General features: G+C 34.8%; 1 protein-coding gene, 1 long non-coding RNA gene and 1 other non-coding gene across 4 annotated transcripts; 1 reads left to right on the top strand and 2 right to left on the bottom strand.

The window, feature by feature from the left end:
- Positions 1-1,677: 1,677 nt before the first annotated feature.
- Positions 1,678-1,783, top strand: LOC121204430 (small nucleolar RNA R71). The gene has a single exon (XR_005899355.1). It is a non-coding gene; the product is annotated as a small nucleolar RNA R71 (small nucleolar RNA).
- A 7,078-nt stretch (positions 1,784-8,861) lies between these two features.
- Positions 8,862-9,635, bottom strand: LOC121231790 (uncharacterized). Its single transcript, XR_005929830.1, has 3 exons — positions 9,398-9,635; positions 9,104-9,197; positions 8,862-8,985 (listed from the first exon to the last, which is right to left on the bottom strand). It is a non-coding gene; the product is annotated as an uncharacterized lncRNA (long non-coding RNA).
- A 1,764-nt stretch (positions 9,636-11,399) lies between these two features.
- LOC107956385 (Fanconi anemia group D2 protein homolog) lies at positions 11,400-25,305 on the bottom strand. Of its 2 annotated transcripts, XM_041116536.1 has the most exons (31): positions 24,756-25,305; positions 24,004-24,454; positions 22,551-22,805; positions 22,221-22,433; positions 21,997-22,128; positions 21,792-21,921; positions 21,667-21,713; positions 21,475-21,576; positions 21,208-21,315; positions 19,919-20,061; positions 19,715-19,809; positions 19,547-19,622; positions 19,415-19,463; positions 19,261-19,341; positions 18,704-18,799; positions 18,514-18,617; positions 17,375-17,840; positions 16,968-17,003; positions 16,671-16,878; positions 16,463-16,596; positions 16,121-16,301; positions 15,803-16,029; positions 15,611-15,706; positions 14,437-14,523; positions 14,313-14,345; positions 14,079-14,213; positions 13,378-13,438; positions 13,250-13,305; positions 13,103-13,159; positions 12,890-13,010; positions 11,400-11,777 (listed from the first exon to the last, which is right to left on the bottom strand). In XM_041116536.1, exons 1-31 carry the CDS (start codon positions 25,064-25,066, stop codon positions 11,620-11,622), a joined length of 4,449 nt encoding a protein of 1,482 aa, XP_040972470.1. In that variant the 5' UTR covers positions 25,067-25,305; the 3' UTR covers positions 11,400-11,619. The 2 variants fall into 2 exon arrangements, with proteins under 2 accessions (XP_040972470.1, XP_040972471.1); XM_041116537.1 differs by lacking the exon at positions 21,475-21,576.
- Positions 25,306-25,772: the final 467 nt, after the last annotated feature.

Below are 25,772 nucleotides of genomic sequence, written 5' to 3'. Positions count from 1 at the left end.
AAGTACTTTGTCTCCAACCTTAAGTTGATTTGATAAAACATTGAGTCCGTCATGGCGTAATTTTGGTTTATCGTGTGTTCTCGATTTCTGTGTCTACCATTCATCTAGTTCATTGATCTATAGCCTTTGTTCTTTATAAATGGGTCATTTATTGTTACTTAAATATGGCTCATGTATGCTCTTCGAACGTGTTTCCTGCAAAGAAGGTTGCACCACATGATCAGTATTAGTAGCATGATTTATACAATTACCCTCAATATTTGATATGTTACTCGAATTAACAAGCTTGAAGAGTGATTGTTTCATCACCCCACGAAGTGTGAGTTCACCTGTACCAACATCAATAATAGTTTTAGCAGTTGCTAAAAAAGGCCTTCCTAAAATCAAAGGTACGTCACTATCCTCTTCCATGTCTAGAACAACAAAATCAATTGGGAATATGAATTTATCGATTTTGACAAGTACGTCTTCAATGATACCCTTAAGAAATCTAATTGTTTTATCTGCTAATTGAATGCTCATCCTAGTTTGTTTGGGTTTTTCAAGACCTAGTTGTTTAAACATTTTTATAGGGCATGACATTAATGCTTGCCCTAAATCAGCCAAAGTATTGTTAACATCTAAAACACCAATTAAACAATGAATCATAAAACTCCTTGGATCTTCCAATTTTTTAGGTAACTTATTCTGTAGAATGGCTAAGCAAACTGCGTTAAATTCCACATGCGATGCCTCATCAAACTTCCGCTTATTTGCTAAAAGCTCCTTTAAAAATTTAGCTGCACTCGACATCTGCGAAAGAGCTTCAATAAACGGTAAATTAATATGTAATTTCTTTAATAATTTAAGGAATTTACCAAATTGTTCGTCCGTGAGGTCTTTCCTTGTCACACTTAGAAATGGTTCATGAGGTTTATATTCTCTACTTACCGGTTTTTGTTCACTGTGGTCCACCTTATCCTTACATTTACTTACCACAAGCCCTTGCCTCGATTCTGGTTTAAGGGTTGACTAACCTTTCACGTATTAACGTTCATTAGGTTGTTCAGTATTATCGGCAACTACTTATGGCGGTCAGAAATCAATTTAGCAAGCTGCCTATCTGGTTTCGAGCCTTGGACTCGACGCTTGTTGATTCTAAGTGCTGTTTCGGTATTCTAAGAAGTTACACCGAGATGAATCATTAGCACTCTCAAGTTGGCTTTTTCTGCTGGTAAAGTGATTATTGAAACCTGGGGGATTTTGTGGCTTTGATTTCCTGGCACAACGAGAAGTTGGGAGAGTTCTCCAACTGCATTATAGTGTTACGTATGTTATTTGAGTCTAGAATATTATTACCATATATGACTGTTCTCTCGGTGTTGGGTTAAAGGATGATTTTGTTGTACCTTTTCCATTTGATGCACCTCATACTGGATGTACCTGAGTAGAACCATACAAGACCGCATCTTTATTATATTCCTGGTTAGTGATAGTAACGGTTGAGGTGAAACACTGGCATTTTGTTAGCTTGTTCTCATGACTTGCCATTGAAGTTATTCAGTGACTCTCTTCATAAATTCATAAGCCTCTTCAGGTATTTTGTTGTTTAAAACTCCACCGGCGACTGTGTCGATGAGTTGTCTTGTAGAGGGGTTCACACCGTTGTAAAAAGTCTGAACCTACAGCCATAGAGGTAACCCGTGGTGAGGGACCTTCTTAATAGGTCATTGTATCTCTCTCATGTATCATACAAGGTTTCTAGATCCATCTGCACAAAAGAAGAGATATTATTCCTTAGTTTAGTCGTTTTAGCCTGTGAAAATATTTTAAGTAAAAATTTTCAGTTATTTGTTCCCAAGTTGTGATTGACCTGTGGTAACGAGTTTAACCATTGTTTAGCTTTGTTCCTCAATGAGAATGGAAACAACCGAAGGCGTATGGCATGTCAGAAATGCCATTGATCTTAAAGTGTCGAACTCCAGAAATTGCCAATGAGTGTTTGGATTCTGTCTAACCATCAACTGAACAAACTGTTGTATCATTGAATCGTGTAGGTTTCAGTCAATTATTTGGCAGTATAGCAGGTCTACTTACTCGATTCAGTTCTGTTAAAATAGGTTAGCATCATCATACTAGTACGGGAGCAGGATTCTAATTTATTGGATCTGCGGAACCAAAGAGTGTTGATTATTCTATTTTAGTCATCCTTCAGTTGTAGTTTGACTATCGTCTCTGCCTTCCTCTATTATCGTAGGCTTCGTCTTATTCTCTTCGATTTCTGTGAGCTATGCTTTCGATCTGACTATCAAAAGTAGATGTCTCACGAGTTTCTTCTGTCATAACTATAAAACTGCCAGAAGCAAAAGAATTTTTAATAATTTAAGCAAAAGTAAATTTAAATTGCAATAAAAATAATGGCTAAAGTATAAAAAATAAGTTTTCCTAATATCTTAGTCCCCGGTAACGGTGCCAAAAACTTGATGGTCGTGAAACTAACTAATAATTCGACTTAAGGTAAGCGCACCTATCGAACAGTAGTATGCTTATAGCAAGACCGGAATGTCGAACTCACAGCACTAAAGTATAGTATTATTTCTTTTTATTATCTAGCCTAAAATAGAGGATTGCTTATCTAAACTATTAACTAAACTAAGAATGCACAGGAAGTAAATTGGGGAATATTTTTGGAAAATTGATTGATTTTAACAATACCCAATAAAGAATCCACTAGACTTCACTTATTATTTAACTCTGAACTAGATATTTATTCACTTGATCGATCGTAGAAATCCCTTATTTATTATTATTTCTTCTCGAGACTAACAACGTCTAACCCTAGGTTGTTAATTGAATCTTTTCTTGGCAATCGAACTCCACGCTTACATGTATGCCATAGATTCTACTCTTAGAAGGACTTTGCTCCTCTGATAAGTACATCAATACTTGAATCAATATTTGGAATATTAAGCAGATTAGAACACATAATTAAGAAAATAAGTATTTATCATATAATTCAGAAATAGTAAAGATCCGTCTTAGGTTTCATCCCCTTAGGTATTTAGGGAATTTAGTTCATATGGGTAAAAGAAAACATCTCAGAAGGATATAATAACAAAACATAAAAACCCAAAAACTCCTGAAAGAAATTGAAGGGAGATCTTCAGTTTTGAAGGAGAATCAGCTTCTAGATGGATCAATCGCTTTCTTCGAGTAATTCTTGCTCGCACTCTGTGTGTTCCTCTAGTGCCTCCTCAATTTAGGTATTCTTCTAGGGTGTTTATATAGACTTTAGAATGATTCAAAATCCAAAGAATTAGCCTTTTTTAATAGAACTAGACTTGGGTTTGACAGGACACGCCCGTATGACACGCCCATGTGGGGTGGCTTAGGCCGTGTTAAAGTTTGCTAAATAGACATGGCCATGTGGTCTACTCGTGTGAGGAAGTCCAGCCATGTTGATTTCCCAGTTGACTCATTTTCTCCGTTTTTGGCTCGTTCTAGCTCTTTTTACTCTCATATGATCACCTGAGTATAAAAAATAAATTAAAGGATTAGGAGCATCAATTCCACAAATCTAATGATAATTCATCCAAAATGTGCTAAGTATAGGATAAAAATATGTATAAACTATGACTTATCAACTAAAGGTAGAGAGGATCTTCATTGTCATCCCTAAATTGATCATAGGGCTTTTTCCTTTTTCTTGCCCCCAGTCAACAACTGGGTCAATTGATTCATCATGTTCCTTTGGAACTCCACACCTGTCCTCATATCCTGTTGAACTTTGCCAACTGTTCTTGCATCTGTGATTGCATCTACTCTTGCATTTCCTTCTGCATTTGTTCCAATCTTTCCAATCTTTTATCCATCGCTTTAGTTCTTCTTCGTGTACCGTAAGGATGTGTACTTGATAGATTTTTGTCGATTTTTAAATTACTGAAATGATTTTTTTGATCAGGGTCCTTTTGTGAAAATCTAATACATGTGATGCAATGTAATGCAGATGCATGGGATGAATGCAAAAAGAAAGAGAGGCGTTGATTTTGAATTCAGTTCTATTAGAACAACTTTTCTAGAAAACAATATTTTTACATAAAACAGAACATATACGGCTTTGCCCTCATACTTCAGGTGAAGGCATCGATCCTTTCCTTCATATCCAAATGTTAAGATCAAATCTCGCGAACTTTCCAATGGATGTCTAGCTCCTTTTTGCTTGATCCGGGCTACGACATATTGCTCACTCTCCTCGGAGGCTTTTAGCTTCTTAAAAAGTCGAGACGTGATAGCTCTTGATAATCTTGGTTGGCTTGAATCCTTGAGCAATGAAGCAAAGTCGTGTATTCCTTCATTGGCTATCGCTCTTCTCTCGTTGTGCTTACTCGGACCATATTCGAATGGTCATATTGCATTCCACTTTATCATGAAATTTATTTTCCATGACAAGCTCTCTATTTAGCAACTAAACGTGAATCAACACTTCTTTTCTATGATAATGCAATGCAATGCAATCATAAACAAAATAAAACACGTCAGTACAGAAGAAATAAGTAACAAATAGAGCACCTATTCGGGTGACCTCTAGGGGTTTGGTGGTTCTACCTAAGGTATGCTCCTAAGACTCATATATGTGGTTTGGTTCTAAAGAAAAGGGTACCCGAACCAGCAGATTCCTCAATCCTCACCCATTATAGGTTATACAAACCGAGTTTAGTTCAAGGGAATATATTTCCTTATGACTACACGGAGATGAAAATATCACAAAGATATAAGTACAGATGTATCACGAAAGTGATCCACTATCCTACACGGAAGTGAGACTCACGAAGGATAGTTTCTCACTCCTACTTAAAAGGTAAAATCGAACAGACATGCAATGCAATATGCGAAAACGTTCCAAGACTCGAACTGATAAAGCAAATATCACAAAAAATGATGAATGAAATGCAATAAAAGGATCATAATTTTAAACCGGATTTCCAATTTTTGACAAAAAGACAGAAAATAATCAATTTGCGGCTTGATCTTTTATTTGTCCCAGTGGAGTCGCCAAGCTGTCGAAACTATTTTTAATTTGAAAAACGGAAGTCGACTTAAAACAAAAATGGAGTCTCCACCGATCTTTTTCGAGGTGTGATCAGATCACATTGAGATTGATCATTTTAATAAACATTTTAATTTATTAAAACAATGATTTTGGGTTTACGAAATTCGAAAAAAGGGTTCGGGAGTCAGTTAAGCACGAGGAAGGGTTAGCGCCCTCGTAACGCCCAAAATTGATATCTAATTAATTAATTAATGTCTTAATATTGAAAATTTGAAAAGATTTTAGAATACGATCCTTTTATTTAAAAGAACACTTGAATAAATTAAATTGGATGCTAAGACCTCTTATTTCGAAGAAATAAAATGTCATACCCAGTGAGTTAGGATACGACATTTCATATTTTCGAAACTAAGCTTATCTTTTGATTTTTAAAACTCATGCAATGAAGTTTAAAAAGGATATTCAATTATTTGGGTCAAATGAAAAATCGAAACCCAGTAAGTTAGGGCACGATTTCTCAAAATTCCAAACATAGAATATTGCCTTTATTTTTAGAAATCCTTATCTCGAGATATAAATATCATATCCAGTGAGTTAGGACACAATACCTCGAATTCCTGAGAATAAGCTTTTATTTGAAACTTATACGTTTTGATTGAAAAAGGGTACTCAGTTACTTAGATTCAACGAGGAAAATTGGAACCCAGTAAGTTAGGGCACAATCTTCTCGAAGATGCAAAATACCGAGTATTGCCTTATTTTGAAAACTTTTGAATAAATGATTTTAAAATTTAAACGATATTAAAACACGACCTTTTAAGCAAATAAAATGCGATGGAATAATAATGTACAACGCAAAGTAATAATTCATAAACAAAATATTATAATAATGAATCACAAATAACAAATAAATACAAAGTAAGAAATCTAAAATAAAATATAAACAATTCTAAGCAATAATACATAAAAAGGATTTAAATGGATGTTATAAAAACGATCTAAAGTATATAAAATAATTTAAAAAAAAGATCAGTATCTATTCAAGATAAAATAATATATAAAACTCTTTAAAAATAATATATAAACAATTCAAAATATATAATATGTAAAAAAAGTTTAAAATACATAATATATGAAAATATTAAAGTAAATAATGTATAAAAATTAAAATGAGCGTTATATAAAAGTTAAAATAGATAATAACAAAAATGTAAAAAAATATTAGAATGTTAATAACAAGAGTAAAAAAACATATATAAGAAAAATAATAACGAAAATAATATTAGTATAAAAATAGAATAGAAATATAATAATAGTAGAAATATAAATAGATAAATAATAATAGTATTAGAATAAGAAAATAAATAAAATAGAAACATAATAATAATAGAAATAATATATTAAATTAGTTAATTTGATAATAAAATAGCGAAAAAATATTAAATCAAACCTTAAAGCAAAATTTTGGGGCAAATAAAAAATAAATAAAAGGAAACGGACCAATTTGAACGTGCGAATAACAAGGAGGGACCAAAAGGAAATAATCCCACCATCCAAATGCACAGCTTCAAAGAGAACTAAAATGCAGTCAAAATAAATTTTAGGGCCAAAATAATAATAATAACTTAATTGCAAAACAATAAAAAAACGGAAGGGGTAAAAGCAATTGGACGAATTTAGAAAAACAAAGAAATTGAAATGAAATGGACAAAATTCTCACATAATTGAAAGAGAAAAGAAAATAATTCAATTCCAATATAAATAGGAAAATAGAGAATAATCCAATTCCAAATTAAAGTAAGAATACCAAAGTAATTCCCCTTCAAAAAACAAAATACCCTTATTTATATACATGGGATTTACTAAAAATAGCCTAACTAATTTAATAATAAAATAAAATAAAATAAAAATAATATCTTCCTATTTTTAGCCTTTTACCAAGTCAACAAAATTTGATAACCCTTGGCTTTCTCCATTTTTTTGATTTGGTCCCAATTTAATGATTGTCTTTCAATTTAGCCCTTTTTGTCTTGCTTTCGACCGATAACATCCTTTGGCTTTATTTATTCGATTATTATTTTTCTTTTTTGGGTCCAGGCCAAAATTGGCCTATTACAATAGGGTCGAATGGGAGTTTCTTAGGGTTATGATGGAGCGAATGGGTTTTGCAAACTCTTGGGTTTCTTTTATTTTGAAGTGCATTTCTATGGTCTTTTACTCCATTCTGCTAAATGGAACAAGGAGAGTGTTTTAGACCCATGAAAGGGTTACGACAGGGAAACCCGCTTAGTCCATATCTATTTCTTATATGTAGTGAAGGCCTGTCATCACTTATGCGCGCGGCTGTTAGCAAAGCGGACATTAAAGGACTAAAGGCATGTAGGCGTGGCCCGCAGATTTCACACCTTCTATTTGCCGATGACTGTATAATCTTTGGGGAGGCAACGAATTTAGGAGCTTGTAGAGTTAAAGAAATATTAAAAGAGTATGAGGCGTGTTCTGGACAGTGCGTGAACTTTGAAGAGTCCATGGTATTTTTAGTACGAACACCTCGGAAGATGATAAACTCATGATTGCTAGATTGTTAAGAATACGCAGATCAAATGACATTGAGAAGTATCTGGGTCTTCCTAATTTGGTAGGAAGAAGAAAAAATACTCATTTCAAAATTTAAAGGACAGAATTAAAAAGAGAATTGATGGCTGGAGTTTTCGATTTTTATCCCAATGAGGGAAAGAAGTCTTTATCAAATCAATGTTACAAGCAATTCTGACTTATTCTATTATGTGTTTTTTGTTGCCAAGATCTTTGTGTGATGAAATAGAATCTAATATTGCAAGGTACTGGTGACAAAAAGGACATGGCCGAAAGGGAATACACTAGTGTAGCTGGAAGAAAACATGTGATCTGAACCAGGTAGGAGGGCTGGGTTTTCAGAATATGGAAAATTTAATGTGGCTCTTTTGGCTAAACAAGGATGGAGGCTAATTGACCAACCAGATTCTTTAATAGCACAAGTACTAAAGCGAAATACTACCCGACTACCAATTTCCTACAAGCAGAACTCGGATGTCATCCATCCTATACATGGAAAGTATTTGGGCAGCGAAAGGTATTTTGAAAGAAGGACTGGGGTGGTGAGTTGGCTCAGGTGAAACATTATAATTAACAATGATGCGTGGTTGCCCGGGACAGATAATTTTAGAGTTCGTCATTGTATATCTAATGCTAATATTACTAAGGTTACATTATTGATTGATGAAAATACCAGGAAATGGAGGGAAGAATTGATCCATACTACCTTCAAAATTGTAGATACGGATAAAATCCTAAGTATTCCACTGGCAAGCGAAGCGCATCCGGATATGATCATCTGGCGTGGGGAGCACTCGGGCGAGTTCACAGTACATAGTGCTTACAAACTACTACAAACCCAACTTTCTACTTCTAGGCCTACGAATATGCAAATTACAACCCAACCATTTTACAAACAAATGTGGGAATTACAACTTCCAAGCAAATAAAGAAATTGGCATGGAAAGTGTCGTGGAATTACATTCCCACGATGGCTAATCTATATCAAAGAAAAGTGGCTCCAAATGCCACATGCCTCAAATATAGAGCAGGCGAGGAAAACTTTCGGCATGTATTCGTGGAATGTCTTGTGGTAGAAGAATTATGGAAGAATTTTAAATTTCAGTTGGATTAGGCAAAGTGGTTCACATGAAGGTCTTGAATGGCTTATTTGGATTTTCAACAAATGTACCATAGCACAACGACGAATGGTGATATGTGTTATTTGGGTGCTATGGATGGATAGAAACAAAATTTACATGAGGGTAAGTCTTATACAGGGGAAGAAGCAGCTTGTTTTGTAAGGCATTACCTTGGCAAAATTGATGGACTGAACAAGAGAAAGCTCAGAGACGCCCCGCAACATGTTAAGTGGAAGGTACCTGCACAATCAACTATCAAAATCAATTTTGATGCCTCTTTTGACGAGAAGAATTACCAGTCGACATCTGCAATAGTAGCGAGAAATTATAAAGGGGGCATTAAATAGCCAAATCCTACCTTCACTCAATGGTGGCCACGACATTTGAGGCGGAAGCTATTGCCTGTTATGAAGCTGTTCTCACGGGGAAAGACATGGGTTTCACAGACATTGCTGTTGAAGGGGACTCCAAAACAATTATCAGCAAATGCATGGCACAATTCAGGGATAATCGCAAGTTAGTGCGTATATCAGCAACATTCAAAGAGAAAAGACAACTTTCAGGCTATTAATTTTCTTTTTACTCCGAGATCGGCTAATAAGGTAGCCCACATCATTGCTACAACTAGTCTAAAAAGAAGGAAGAGGTTTACCTGCTTGATGAGGCCCCTGATTATGCTAAACACCAATCGGAAATGGAAAGGCCAAGAGAGCCTGACTGAAATGATGAGAAGGATAGAAGAGCAGGAGGGTGTAGAGCGCCCTTCAGCAGAAGCGGTTCACCATCCCACTGAGACTGAATAGTCATTTAGAGAACAGAAAGGTTGGGGAAAGATTACTTTCAACTAACGGGGATATCAAAGTTTTTTCAATGCGTTTTAATTTTCTAGTTCTAAAGTGTTCTTTTAGTTTTTTAGTATTGTTTTCCATTTGTCAGACGCTTTAATATTTTATTTAGTTTAATAAATATCCCTAGTTAATTTCAAAAAAAAAAACAAAATGTGTATCCTAAGCGTTAATACGTGCATAATGTCATTAGCATTTGCTTCAGAAAATATATTTGTTGAGCTTAAACAAAAATGAGAAGCTGAATACATATTAAAGGAACAAGACATTCACAATGTTCTAAATAATATTTTGAAATAGGCTAGAGATGGACAAACCACCCAACATCAAAGAGATCAAGAGCTTTATAAGGCTTGGAAAAAGAAATTTTCCATTGCTTGCATTACGTTGTTAAGCAGTATGGATAACGACATCGTGCGTAATTTCAAAAAGCATGGAATAGAATAGGAAACGTAGACAACTAAGTTTGGTGGTACATCCTTCGCTAAAATCAATTAACTCAATTAAATTCTACACCTACAACACTCAAATCATAATATAAGGCAGCATCAAATGTCAAAATGATAAAAGTGAGATTAAGGACACAAGTTACACTTATCAAGCACTTATTCAATCTTTACCTCATAGTTACGAACATATGAACGTACACCTTATCTACAATTATAGCATCAAGAATTTAGATGTTGCTTTAAGCCATTTACTATTGGAAGAAAAATGTAATGATACAACCAAACCTAATATTGGTTTGTATATGGTAGGAACAAGTTCCAATGAAGCTTCCAGCTTTAACGCAAATCATATGGTGAATATAAAGGCAAAGCTTTTAACAAACTATAATTAGGCACACAAAAATTCTCCCAATACATTCACAATAAAAGCAAAACTAAAGTAAATGCTTTAACTGTGGTAAGAAAGATCACTTTGCTCATGAATGGACGAAACCAAAGAAGGTACATACCTTTTAAGGCAATTTTTTTTCCAAGACCCTTACAGCATTTTTAAATGTAATGAATGTAATTAATAGTAGGGATAAATTTCAAAACTATTCATAAATTTTGATTTAATGAATAATTTGATATATGAATTTTAATTTAGTACATGCACATAAAATTTTGATTGATTTAAATGTATAACTTTGATTTTAATTCAACTGTACACATTTATAAAAATAAATATATCAATTTTTTTATATATTAAATAAATATAATTATTTCTATATACAACATGTCATCCTAACATGATTCTATATTGATAATTGTGTTAGTGATTTGTAAAAATTAATCAAATAAAAAACTCATATAAAATTGCACAAAATCGAAATTTATGTATAACATTACACATTTGATCCAAATTCATATATAATTTTAAGATTTATCCCTTAATAGTACTACATTTGTTTCTAATATTGTATTTTTGATTGAACCTCATCCTCCGTGGATAAAAAACTCTCAAGTGTCACAAACCATGTAGTTCAAAGACGGATTGTATTCATGGATTGCTACCTAATCCACAATAAATCAAATATAAACAACAGAAGGGTTGAAGTCAACTATATTGGTATTTGCAAATTGAGTTTGCTCCCAATCTATGACCAAACTAAGCATTAAACTTTCCGAACTCAAACAATTAATTAAAAATTTTCATTCATATTAGTTTATTCCGTTCCGATGGTAATCAATTCGGAGAGATAATGTAATATACTTGAACTGGAAATCATTTATCGACTCGAACAAATAATCCCCATTTTTCAGTGAAGAAGCTTTGGACTCGATAAAAGTTATTCATATAATAAATCAAATAATCATAAGATACAATGAAACCCTTGCCTAATTTCATTTTCTACCAACGAAATGAAATCACTAAACACTTTTTAACTAATAACAAAATCATCTTTCTTATACATCATTTTCCGCGGAAAATTATATATAAGAAACTTGATCTATTTAGAATAATAGGGAAAGATAGAATGATTGTCTATGTTAGCATACGGTCTATGAATTGACAAGCATTTTACGGATAAAAGTACTATTCATTCATTTTCACTGTTTTCACTAGCAGAAGGAACACTACCTTGTGGATCCACATCAACAGCTCCCTCTGGATCTTCATCAATGCTGTCAATTCCATCATCTACATATGCCTGGGAGCTCACCACCTGTCCCCTCAGATCCTTGTGTTTTAGATTACCTGTAAATACAAAGATATATTGGAAACTGGAAACAATTCTAAGCATTTAGAGTGGCACTTGATGATAAAATTAGATTATGTCATCTTATTCCATATTTGATAGACGCACGATAGGAATATACATATTATTCTCTGTTCAGTATGTGAAGCTTGGAGTTTACAATAGGATGATATAATTACGTTTGGCCACCCCACCCCACCCGTACTCCCACTTATCAAAATATTATGTTTGGCCAAAATCAGATTTCACTGTGCAATTGTAAATACACAGTTGTAGTGATAAATAGTTAATGGGTCCGGTTAACCGGTGACTATAGAAACCAGTTGAGGATTATTTAATTACCATTTTGACTTTTCTAGACCAGTTACAATTTTTTTCTATAAAACCCATCTTAACTTGAGTATACACATTTTAAGCATAAATCCGTCTCTGACATTCACTTCTAAGTTGGAATAATATAGGCTAACATTTCTCATACATATATAAAATATCTAAATAAGTACAAATCCAGCCGGGGATTAACAATATCATCCCATTTCAGTGGGACATACTCATCCTATCATTGCCAGTTTTGACTTCAATGAATATAAATAAGACATTTAAAGCCTTAAACAGAAGTAACATTTTGACCCTTCGGAGAATCTAATTTTTCAAAAAGTAAAAAGCCAACAAAGAATTTTGTAAAATCACACTGATTTTGCAATAAATATGACAGCAAGTCACAATATTTATCTCCAAATTGATGAAAGAATACATCATCTATTTTAAAGCACCAATATAAGAATTTTGTATGAATCTTTTCTTTAAGTCAGATTCAAGAGCTAGACCAGATAAATTTCACAAGTAACCCGGAAGTTTTAAAGATGTACTAGAGCAAAGGCTAATTGTTTATCTGACCCTAACTTGTTTTAAACTAACGTAATAATAATTAATAAAATTAAAAACTTCTATACTGGTTTAAATGAGCATACGCTTCTTCAAGAAAGAATAAAAATATCAATGAAGCTTAGTAGTGTTCCAAATATGAAGAATGTAGTGTTCTAAACCAAACCCAGGTACCCAACTCCCTTAAAAAAAAAAGAAGCTAAAAATAAGATAATGCGGTACATACCCATCCAGAAAGTGCATCCGTTAGAGGTAGAATGGAGAAGAGCCTTGACACGAAACAAAAAGCGTTCCAAAGATCTTTTAGTAGCAGGTATTTTGCTAGTGATGACTGTTTGTTTCAAGCCCTTCAAGTACCAAATATGACAATTCAATATAATCTGCTATCATTTCAATGTTTCTGACTAAGCCTCAAATGGATTTGATATGCAAGGCTCACCTTGGCTTCAGAACATAGGGTCTGAATAGTTCGTGTAGCCTTTTGAAGTTCTTTCACCTAATCAAACGAACAAGTAATAAGGCCTTTTCTTCTAAGCTTCAAACTTGAACCAAGCATGTCAGGGAAAAAAATTGTATCTGATCTTACCAACAGAAGTATGGCTTCATTATGCATTTGGAAGTGAACCTGCAAGAAGTCAAAAGCTGCAATACCAAGATGTCAGTGCTCGGGCAGACAGCAATCAATGACCATATTCATTTCTAAGATATAACCACCTTTAAGGAAGGAATCAACGAATTTCCCACCGTACTTGACTGCCATGGCATGCAGGGTGACCTATGCCATCACATGTCAACAAGATTACTGCCTGAAGGATAGCAACAATAAAGAGGTACTAACTACATGACATGTTAGCAAGAAATTTTTGTAATAAGCAAAGGCACTTCTATTGATTAACCACCACATACACTTCCAATTTAGGATAAGCAGCCATTTAGCTTTTTACTGAACAAAACCTAGCTGTGCCCAACTTTCCTAAACCTCTGAAACAATAAAAGTTCTTACAAACTATTCTAGGGAACTTTTATCTGAGAAAAAGTATAGTCATGAAAAAGTACAAGGGTTCTACAGTTTCACTAATATATTAAATCCATAGAATTACACATGCCAAATGGATAAAGGAGAGCGATTTCATGATCCTGGTGTTCTCTCATACAATCATAAAATTCTCTCAAAAGAATTCCTAAAACAATGTTATAGAAGTGACAGAAATTAAGAAGGCCAAAAACAAATGAAAAGCTAAAGGAAAATGTCATAAAATCAAATCTGAAATGAAGGCCGTTCATGTACAGAAATCAGAGACTTGACTAATTTCCCTAGTGGTGGAAAAGGTTCAAGGCTGGGAATGTAATATACATATTTAGAAATTAGTATCTAAGTAATGTTGGCAAAGAAAACCACAGTTCTATTTGGTTACCTTGTCATGGGTTCTGCACATGCTGACTAGTGCAACAACCACATTAACATTCTTTTGCAACCTGATCAAAAGTGTGTGAACATTTACAGGTTGAAAACCAGGTCGAACCTTCTCTAAGCGAACAATTTCCTTAACCTACAAAGAGAGAAAAAGGATAAGAATTGCAACACTTTTCACTAGTCTTTTCTATCCCTTATGATCAATGGAAACAAAGCAGCAAAATTTACTGCTTACCAATTTTCCAAGAACTGTGAGATTCACTTCAAACTGCACAAAGGGCCAACCTCAATCAACATGTTTGATGGGAAACAATAAGAGTAATCTTTGAAAAGAACTTGGAAAACAGAAGATACCCTACCAGCACACGGTACCATGAGAGGAAAGTTGCAGAACATAGAGTTGGGAAACCATAATCCTCATCTTCTGCCATTGTTGTAAGAGAGACCTGACAAAGAAATCCCCTTTTAGTGGTACTACATACAAATGAAAATGGATTCAATTGATAAGAATTGTACGCCAAATGACCCTCATGGTTCATTCTAACTTAAAATTGTCATCTTAAACTAAATCTTAAGTAGATGCAATAACCCAGAACAATGGTAAGACAAAAGAGACAAAGAAAATGAGAAGACAGGAACTTGTGAGAAAATAAAAGAAATTTGGGGTAGAAATCAGAAAGAAAAGAGAATTAGGCAAGGAAATCCAATTTATCAATATTTAGATCTCAATAATCCGTAATCAGAATTGTGGCAACCATTTTCTGCGTGTGAAAAAAGAAACAAGTAGCAAAAAATATGCAGTTGTGTTTTATTAAAATTGGCAGTTCAATTTTAAATGACATGAAACTAAAACAAGTATGAGAACTAAAACTCACTGTGAGAAGGTAATGCACATACCTCCCTTTTTCTTATTTGTATAAACTTTGCACCTGAATGTGTCTTTTAACTCGTGAGGCTAACTAACCCATAAAAATGAACCCAATAGTATTATCTGTAACTAAAAGTCAAGATGAACACTCATAGGCTACAGTGCTACACCTTAAAAGTTAATATTAATACAAAAATCAAACAAAAATTATAACTCCAAATTCACTAAAAGTTTCCTCGATACTGAAATTTACAATTGAACCCAATAAAATATAATAGGAAACTAATGAAACATGTCCAAAATATAATCCTTCAATAAGCATGACTATATTCCACACCATTATCCCCTTAATATGAGAAAATGCAGGATCAAATGTTAAAGTATTGAAGTAAAAGAAATGACCAACATATCCCTGTACAAAATGCCAGCAACAGATATCCAAACTTTTATCGACACTTCCAATAGAACTAGCATGATCTTGTCCTTCATCACATGTAAGTCACCTGCTCTTAACTCTCTAAGGAGGAAGAGCAATTCTATTGCTAGGACAGAGGACGTACATAGAAAAACTGGCAGATCCCTAATGTATAAACATAGCATTAAAGGACAATTCTGAAGCACACTATTAACCTTGCAACAAATGTCAACTCAACAAAGTCAAATACCTGTGGCAAAATTGTGCAGGCAAGCTCATCAAGCAAATCAGAAATTGACTCATCATATTCTAAGTAAGTCCGCAGTATCTTTTGTACCATTTCTCCCTGGAAAAACCAGCATGTATTTCAGTAGCTATATGCATAACTACATGGTATGCTAAAGTAAGAAATCACAATCAAACATAATGTAATTGGCCTCACTTTGTTCTTCCAGCCATTCTCAAGATTTTTATTGTCCCATTTATGCTTCAAAAGTTTCTTAGCAGAAGATGCAAGTCTGCCACGCAATAAAGGAAGGATCTGGTGAAACACTGACTGTATGATTTTATCATCTCCATCCAACTTATCCATGACCTTCTGAAATGATGTAACAGCTGATTCCAAAGTAAAAAGAGCCTCTGATGCCAGAATAAAGGAGAAAGAACATACTGTGGAGTAGAATCTGATACAAATTAGCTACAATGAAAGGATAAATAAGCACCATAAAAGAACAACGGAATAAAGGCAAGAGTTTTGCACCTGCATCAAGGATACACTCTACAAATGAACAAGCACCAAGATACAAATATTCTATTGTACCAGGTGAAGGACAAGGGTGCACATCTAAGGAACCAGAATCTAATGCTTTATCAGGCTGAAAGGCCTCAAGGAGATCTGAAAGAACTGATCTGTACCTTTGAACTTCAGAAAGGTTTAGCATCTGTTCGAGGAAAAACTATTTTAGGGGTAGAATACAACTTTTTCAGAAAAGAAATTTTTCTATCGAAACATAAACCAAATAAAAGCATCAGTTGTCAAGATGGAAAGTGCCGCACAGACATGTATGTACACTCAAAGGTAAAGGTGAGTAAAAGAATTCACCTTACTGAAACAATTAAGTATTTCCTTAAACACCATAGTAGAAATTGAAGAATTTGATGGCACAACATTGGTTAAATCTGGGTTGCCAGCAGCAGTGGATTGAAACTTCCAGTGTTCTTGACAAGTTTTGTTACCTACAATACATTTGTTAAGACTACAAGAATATAGAAGACATGGTGTTGGCAACAAAATGAAACTATCATGTTACCTTCTCCTTCTTTAAGAATACAGAACGAACTGTCTAAGTTACTCTTAAGACTTTGAAAGAGTGGTCTAATTTTGCTAAGAAATTCATCCAATGTCATCCTGGTAACAGCAGCAGCAATAATGTTCCTTGAGGAACATTGTTTGGTCGGAGAAGCAAAGTAATCCAGTTTGTGTTGAAGATCATGAATAAGGTACAGGTATAGGGGCAACTGTCCAGAAATAACAAGTTTTCTACATGTCACCTAATCATTTTATTTATATGATTTGAAGGAAAGAAAGAACTACATGAAAAATATACCTCAGCCACAGGGTCAGAGCAACAGGTGTCATGGTCCTACATTTGAAAAGTCACATTTGACTATGATCATTCTTTTAATAGAAAACAAGAAAAATAGGCCTCATTAAGTAAAATTGCATTTTGATATTTTAGGACTAAATGCTACACCTGCTAGGTCAACAAGCAATGAGCAAACAACTTAATTAGCACATAAAAAAGGTTAACAAACATATTATTCTAAAGGCACTTGAAACGGAGACAGGAACGTAGGCCATGAGAAGTTCAGATGAATTATCTTTACTGAGTCCCAAGATTATGTAAATCACATACAACAAATGATTATGCATTGGCCAGTCAAATGCCACATTCTAACACAAAATTTAAAGGAACTGTGCAATAGTTGAGAGTTAAACTGTAAGGAGACACACCTTTGAAAAAGTCAAAATGGAAAAGCATTCCAATAGAAGAGGCCTGAACCTAAATTTCTGTGATTCCAGAGCTTGGGAAACTGGAGAAACTTCTATAAGCACTGACTCATTAAAGACATGAGAATTGTGATCCACTGATGTTGAGGTTGCCATATCTTTTGAAGAAACCTTATCTGGTACCTCTTGGCTTGTCACTGCTCCTGCTTTCCTCAACACATCAAACAATGTTTGCTGGTGTAGGTTTCCATCTGTACCAATTGCTGAGGTCTTTGAAGTCTTTTTATGCTTCCTTTTGTTTGGAGATGTGGATTCAGGTGTCATCTTAGGCTCATTCTTCTTTTCTTTATTCCCCACATGGTTTGGTTGGTTTATGAATGCTGATCCACAATGCTCCACTCGAAGATGGAGCTGAGGTAGTGTTACAGGACACATTCTGATGGAATGACTTAACAAGCTTTCGAGAAATCTGCATCAACAGCCAGCTGGTTCTTACCATCAGTATATAGAATTAGTTCATAATACGATATGATATGCGACACCCCAAAGGATAAACCAAAGAAGCTGTAATTCGTAATAATGAATTAGGCTACCAAGAACCTCAACATAGTTACATTTCCATACACTAAAACATGACTTGTATTACTTAGTTGGGCAAATAGTTAAAATTTCATAGATCCACTACACACCAATTTTGTTCGTGATTATTCTTAAATCCTCAATTGACTGGATAAGGAGAAAAGACTGCCGCTAAAAGGTTGCCATGTTTTTTAGCAACCAAACACGAGCAAAACCTAAATGAGAACACTAAACCAAAAATGTGCTTAAGCCAGCCTTAGCCTCTCCTCTTGTGAAGGGAGGCTTGCTAAGTTGGGAAAACCAACTTCTTCCTTATAGAAGCATCGTAACTAGCTTACTACATTCTATGTCAGGTGAGGGCCAACATCTCTCCTTTTTCTCCTGATATAAGATAAGATCCCCTTTTTTAGTATACCTTCATCCAATGCGGTTTTTTTCAATCCCGGTGAAATTATATTTCACATGAAACCTGCCAGCATAATTGCCCTTGGTCTCTCCTTATATCTTAATCTGATTTAAGGATAATGGACAAACTAGCAAGGAGTGAGGATTTGATGACTTACACTAGGTTCCTCATTCGCTTTAATAGCTTCTGCATTATGTCATCCTTTGAGGTCTGACTTATGCATTCAAATCTCCCATCTACTTGTGTGCAGAAGGCATTGAGCTGTAGCAGTGGAAGAGCTATAAACCTCAATTGCATGTTTAACAAACATGTTACTTAAAATCAACATCTCAGAGTAAACTATTCACCAGTTCCCTTATCCAGTTCATTGCATAATAAAGAGAGAGACAAATAATCTGTTTCTGCTTTCCTGTCAGAGACTGCCATTCAGCTTCTAAGAAGTACTGGCATAGTAGAAAAGGAGTCCATGTCAGAAAAATGGTCCAATAAAAAAATATGAACAATAAAATAAAAATAGAGAGCTAAGAAAGATCAACATAATTTTAAGTACCATAGGATAGGAAACAAAAATATTCACAACTTTTAAGTCATAGAAGAAATGAGAAGAAAACAACTGTCCTCTTAAGTAAAACAGTGTGGATAAACACTTAAGAGGTTGACATAAAATAGTTTTAAATCATAGAAAGTTGTATTAGTTCTGAAGTTTTCCAATACTTGGCAAACTTCATGAACAAATCACAATTGTATACAGAAGATTAAAATGTTAAGGATCTAACTCAAACAATAGCTATTACATAGAGGAAAATCACACTGAGAAAAGCATTTTTAATGCAATAGCATCATGAAACTCTGAGACTCAATGGTGAAACAATATGATGGTCGTGAGTGTTATGCTTGATCTGACCTTAGACGAGGGAAGTAGCATAGGACAGCCAAGTAATGCATCAATTCCACCAAGAGATCCTTGGTTCGTCAACCGTTCAACCTGTCATTGATATCAATTTATTAGAAAGCTTTCTTTTATAATACTTCTGATGACTAAAACAGTATACACTTACGGTTGATAGTAAATGGAAGTTAGCAGGAAGAAATTGCAAAGAAGCATTTCTGCAAGAGAAGATTCCAAGTTCACTATACCCAATCTCTAAGGAGGACATTCAGATTCAAGCGAAAGCATTAAAAAACATTACTGAGAAGAAGAAGCCAATGGCAGAATGTTCAGACAAATAGGAGACATTTCACCGTCCAAGTTCATCCATAGCTCCCCTAAAGAAGTAAAAAGTAGAAAGAATAGACTATAGTCTATCATGAATTTACATAAAACTTCAGGCAAGCACAGACAGCATTTTTAAACCTACCTTCTAAACCGCAATATGGGATCCTGCTAGGCAACTGCCCACCATCAAGATCAGACAGAAATATAGATTCAAATTCTCCTAAATGCTTGCCAATCCTGCAAAAGACAACTTTCGCACATGCAATTAATAGTTTTATTATCTTCCTAAATCCTTAAAACTTGCAATCTACATGACAATAATAATAGATTGTTGAAGTTGTCTCACCAATCCATGATAATAGGGTGAAGAGTTGTACTTTCTAAAATTGCAGTCAGTTCATCGTAAAAGAAGATCAATGACAAGCATGATTGTTTGCAAGATTCTAAGCCAGTTTCAAGGAGCTCCACAGCCTCCTCAGCATTTGATTTCTGTTTGCTCAAGATAATAAAATTTGAGGTCTCAGAAAGGTGAATGAACAGTAAAGGTCAAATCAAACATCCTAAGCTACTCAACAGGGAAAGAGAATGACAAGAAGTTTCCTATATTTTCCTGTTAGCTGAAAGCACGAGAAAGGATTTCACGATCAACACTTATAAGTACTTGAAAAACAATAAAAATCAAACATAGACAAGAACAGAGCAATACACAGTAAAATAGTTCCAGAAGAGAAAGAATTTGAAAATTGTAGGTAGATTCAATTTCAGTTTCTGCTCTCTTCTTAATATGCACAACTATTCTTCAACTAGGATCCATCCAAACTGTTTGAACTGTTCTGTCCACTAAGGTGGCCTTGGTGCAATTATTTTCTATCCTAGAGAAGCTGTTGACTCCCTTTTAAAATGTGGCTGCAGACGAGACATGGAGACTTTTCTATATACCTTATCCAGAGACCACAACTTCACTCATATCTTAGCTTTTATTATGGTCTGAAACATTGGAAGAAATGGGTTTTAATTGTTTCAAGCACAACTATTGATCTCCATACTTTTGATGCACTACTTTAACATCCATATAATGGTCTAGACTCAAGATGCACTTGTTCATTTTTTTGAGTCATTAAAAAGTTTCTTGTAACTAATGAAAAAACTATGTTCTTCAGACTGCTTGTGGATTTACTGGCACCAGTAACAGTGGAACTATCAATTTACATCATATCTTCTCATATGCATTGTCAAATGCATTCAGTCACCCCAAGCTGTAACATAGACTTTCTGACTACCAGTTTTAATGCCAGTAATGCCCAGCCGAAGCAATTATTCAAACCATCAACCTCCTGGAAAGAAACTTTTACAGTAGCTTGTGATGTGTCAAGATAAAAGTTTTTGTCAATTTTCAGCAGGTTTCTGCTTTTGTTTTGCTTCTAACCAGTCTTCAGGAATGAAGGATAAACAACAGACATGATTAAAGGAAAAAGAAAACCGCAATTTACCTTCAAGATCACAACATGCCACATGTAGTATGTGCAGTTATAATAATGTGCTGCAATCTTTAAGTACGATCAAGTGATCAACAACTAAATAGCCATATAATAACCAAGAGCCACAGATAGGGGATACACTGATACTAGGTGCTACCTGAAATGGTGATGATGAAGTGACATTACTTTCAACCCCTAGACATGAAACTATTTTTAAGGTTCCAATTAGACCCATCTTTTTGTACTTCAGATCCGGATGGCCAACCTGCCCAATTGAAGGTAATGCTAGTCAAAGTAACTTCCATTGCTAAGATCCTCCACTTAAATCTACAGCACAGAAAATTAAGAGATACAATCCAAAAATTGCACTAAAAGTCAATGTTCAAAGCACTCTATTCTCAAGAGCCATGCTGGTGCCAGATACCTGCTTCCGAACAATAATAAAAAGTTCATTTGCAATGGAAGAGCCCAAACAGTCAGCACTAGAGCGAGCTAGCAGTGCCATATGGCTGAAGACCTCATAAACCTACACTGACTGAATGTTAATGACACTTCCACGTACAACTTTGTCCTTATAAAGCTTAAAAGATCAAAAATATAATGAGCAGCAATAAACCTTATAAAGATTTTCTACAGTCAATCCCTCCAAGTAGTCCAAGATTCCTGAGAATAACATTAAACTAATGAAGAACACAATAGCAGCAAAAGATAAAGAAAATCTGAAAGCAAAAACTTAGCTACCATTTATATGATAAGAAAGTGGAATCAGTTCCCTTGCATGTTTTGAGGCAAGTGAAGCCATAATCTGAAGAGCAGAAGTAACTTCAAAACTAACAGCAGAGCCCACATGAGTAACTAGTGCACCAAGAACCTGCACAAAGCCACATGAAAGTCTCTTGGAGAAAATGAACCTAATCTTCAGAGAAAGGAATATATTGATGCTTACTTCCTGTCTTGAATAAGTATCAGCAAACTCTTCAAAAAGAAGAGTATACATGTAAATGCCAAAATCCCTTGCCTTTTGTTCTTTGCAAGCCAATATATACTCAGATAAAGAAAGGAAGGACAGGAAATATTCCTAAGAAAAAAAAAAGATGCAATCAGATGAGTTTCTGGAATATATTCAGCAAAATTGGAATGATCTTAAAGCCGAAGAATAGCAACATATACCTGTGCGAGTTCCTTGTTCCCACGAATGCATTGATCAAGCATAACTTCTTGAATGCAACCTTCAACAATTTTCTTCTTAAACACCTTTTCAACGCTTTTTCGCATGGACTCACCGTTTGTGTACAATAGTATAAGCAGCCACATGTCGATTACTTTGTGATCTCGAGGTTTTTCAAGGCCATTCAATTCCTTCATAATCTCTTGACAGAGTAGCTATAGGTAATGTGTAGATATAAAAGAGCGTATCAAATTAAAACCATAAATTGTCAAATAAGAAAAGAGGATATAAAAACATGTATTGTCAAATAGGAAAGAGGATAAATTACTTACACTCTTAAATTGAAGGCTAGATCTCAAAGCATCTAGAACGGATGCCTCTGTGTTGTCAACAACCAACTTCCCTTTGAGTTTATTTTTTTGCATTGTGCGATTATGCGGTGTCCTAACAAACTTTAAATGCTCACGTATCTGTGAGATTATTCTTCGAACATTTAGTTGTGTGGCAGAGAGCAGTAAAAATCGAAGCAGACAGGGCATGTGCTCCGCATCAATTGTTCTAATGCATGATAGTGCTATGGTTATGACCTTCAATGTAAAGAAAGAGAATTAAATTAGATATCAAAGCAAGAGCTACATAGCACCTTAAAATTTTCATCGGCTGCTAAAAATTGTATTAGAATGATGAAAAGAAGAGGGCTCAAGTCAAGTTTCTCCAGTCAATAAAGGTCAAAAAGCCACTTGAAAGGAAAATATTTATATATTTGTTAGAGAATATTCAATTGAGCTAATGGCATTACATATTTTCACATCAACAAGTAGAAATACAAAAAACAAAAGGCAATATACATTTGATGAAATTACTGGAAGGATCAAATAAAAAGTGTAATAATGGCAAAGAAGGCTGATTAAGGTCACTATTTGGGACTCCTCTGCAGATCTAGGTTTAATGTTACTTGTGGCTGGTTCAGTTTAAGTTTTTGTTCAATGGTTTGGTTTTGGTTTAGACATTCCTGTAAATTCAAGTCTTCCTAGAAATGAGCGTATTGGATATTTCAGGGGCCTCACATTGGTGTACTAATATTATGTATGGTGAACCCGTTTGGAACTGTCTTTGTTCTTGCAAGCCAAAGGTGGTCTATGTATAGCCTGACCTAGCCTTCTAACTTTAGAAGACACAATAAGAAGGTTTCTGTATCAAATACTGAGTGAATTCAGGTGAAGTTGAATACCTTTTATAGCTGTGAGTGCCTAGAGAACACAAAGTGAAATCACCTAGGCATTTTCCCTCCTCCTTCGAAACCTCAATTACCGAACTCAACAGCCTTTGTGCTAATGATCCTTAATTCAACTTAACTGCTAAACCCAGGAGCACAGCTTGTCTACCATAACTACAATTACCTCACTCTGGGTAACCAAACAGACATAAGCTTCTAACTTATCTACGACTATAAAAGAACTGAATTGTAACATTCAATACTCAATTCCAATCCTGTATTTTATTTCAGGTGTAATATTGAACAAAAGACCCTGAACGACTGATTACTTGCGCTGCATTAAATAGCTGTATTTTTGTAGGACAAGAAGACAAACTATTGAATCCAAGATCTATCGTTGTCTTCTATGCTGAAGAGCAGAAAGTTTCATTTGCATTAACCTTGCAATAACTACTATGCAGATTTGTTACCACTTATAAGAAATCGCATTATTTGATAGAACATTAAAATAAATAAAATAAAAATCAAGTAAACCACGTAGTGGAAAAACTAAACAGAAGAGAATAAACCTGTTCTTGCAACTGATCATCCAAATTAAGATTTGAAAAAGAATCGAGCACAGGAACAATTACAGATGGGTCCTCATGAAGCATTTGCTCAAGGGAATCAATTACAGTCTTGTTATTTTGATCACCAATGATCTCAGGCAATGATCCAATTATCTCTTTCTTAAAGTGTAAAGGACAAATGGAAAGAACTTGCAATAACTTATCGGTGAAGGAACTAGGATCAACAACAAAATCAAGCCATCGAAACTGATTAATGATAAGCCTAGAAACATCATCTTCAAGGGACAATGATGTTTGGGAATCTCCAGGAACTACATCAAAATATTCAGGAAGTTTCTCAAGGAGCATAATTTGGAGGTCTAATTGGATCGGTGCAACCAGCAAGAGGTGCCGGACTAAGCTTTCACTTCTAGCGGGACCAAAATTACTTCCGTTTGAAGACATGAGAACCCTGAAAGCATTTAATTTGTAGGAAAAATGAGGCATTTGGTCATAAATACCAATGGAGTAAGCAATGCGAAAACCTTAAAACACCTTCCAACTGAATCTCATTTTATTCTCAAGAAAACATATACATAGAAGGATAGAGTAACTGATTGGTCCTAAAATCCAAAAGAAATAATAAAGCCAAAAACTAAAAGAAAATTCAGTACGATAAGTTAAAAAGCTAGGCAACAGATAGATTATGCATGTAAACGGGGAAGCAAAAACGAAAAATTTTAAGTTAGCAATTGGAAAAAGAGTGAACAGACCTGCGAAGATTGGAGGAAGACTGAATGTAAGAAGAGAAACCAGATAGAAAAACGGAGCGATCGTCAGTAGAAGAAAAGAGGCGGGAGAGCTGGCGGCGGAGCTTGTAGGGATCTGAAGGAAGGGAGGGCGGGCCCAACGGGTTTACCAAGGTACAACCGCCCTCAGCTAAGATCGAAACCATCTTCTCAACAGCATCAACGGCAGTGCCGATGTCGTTTTGAGGTTTGGGGATTTTGGGCGGAGGACAAGAAGGGACAAAGGAAGAGGAAGATCTCTTCCGTGACTGTTGTTGCTGCCGGAGCATAACCATTGTTCTTTTTACTCTAATAGTTCAATTTGCAGCGGCGTTGTTTCGGAGGCCGGTGGGCGGTATTTGGTCTACTGATTTTCCCTTTCCTTCTTTGGAGAAATGACTGGAAATAAAGCGCCAAATTTCAAGAGAAGGAACCGCTATTCTTTTAATATATAATTTTGAATTTTTTTCCCGTCATCCTCGGGTCAAAATTCAAAAGACGGATCACCCGACCCTAAATCCCAATGCTATTTCGTTGATTCAATCAATTACATCTTCTCTCTTTCTCTTTAATACTATTTCTTACTCTTTTTTTCTCGCTTTCATTTTATTTAAACTATTTTTATTTTTAGGAACATGGGTAAAATATCAGAAGAAGCCAATTTTTAAAATAATAACGGAAGTGGTTAAATTTTGTTGAAAGTTATGGAAATAGGTCAATTTTACAAAAATGTGTTTAATTGATGTAGTTTTCAAAAGAAAGTTAGAAAGGCACGTCTAGCTTAGTGCTTTTTTCCTTTTGATCAATAAAACGCGTTCAATTCAGCGTGCTCCCCCCCTCAACAATCACTTCCAAATGTTAAAACGGTTTAAAAAAACTATAAACCCCCCACACCTTCTTCTCATTCACATTTCTCACAATTCTCTCTTAAATCTCTCAAATTTCTCAATCAGCTCTCAAAAATCTCTCAAATTCTCTCTTATTTTTTTTCCTAAATTCTAT

The sequence above is a fragment of the Gossypium hirsutum genome, chromosome A07 (genome assembly GCF_007990345.1).
Source record: "Gossypium hirsutum isolate 1008001.06 chromosome A07, Gossypium_hirsutum_v2.1, whole genome shotgun sequence".
NCBI lineage: Eukaryota > Viridiplantae > Streptophyta > Magnoliopsida > Malvales > Malvaceae > Gossypium > Gossypium hirsutum.
Note: the sequence above shows the minus strand (reverse complement) of the source record. Positions and strands in the feature narration are given on the sequence as shown.

Coding starts and splice junctions, on each gene's coding strand:
- LOC107956385 (XM_041116536.1), bottom strand. CDS start 25,066: ATGGTTATGCTCCGGCAGCAACAACAGTCACGGAAGAGATCTTCCTCT. Junction 22,806..24,003: donor ATGATCAGTTGCAAGAACAG/GTTTATTCTCTT, acceptor TTTACATTGAAG/GTCATAACCATAGCACTATC. Junction 15,707..15,802: donor AGAATGGCTGGAAGAACAAA/GTGAGGCCAATT, acceptor TGGTTTTTCCAG/GGAGAAATGGTACAAAAGAT.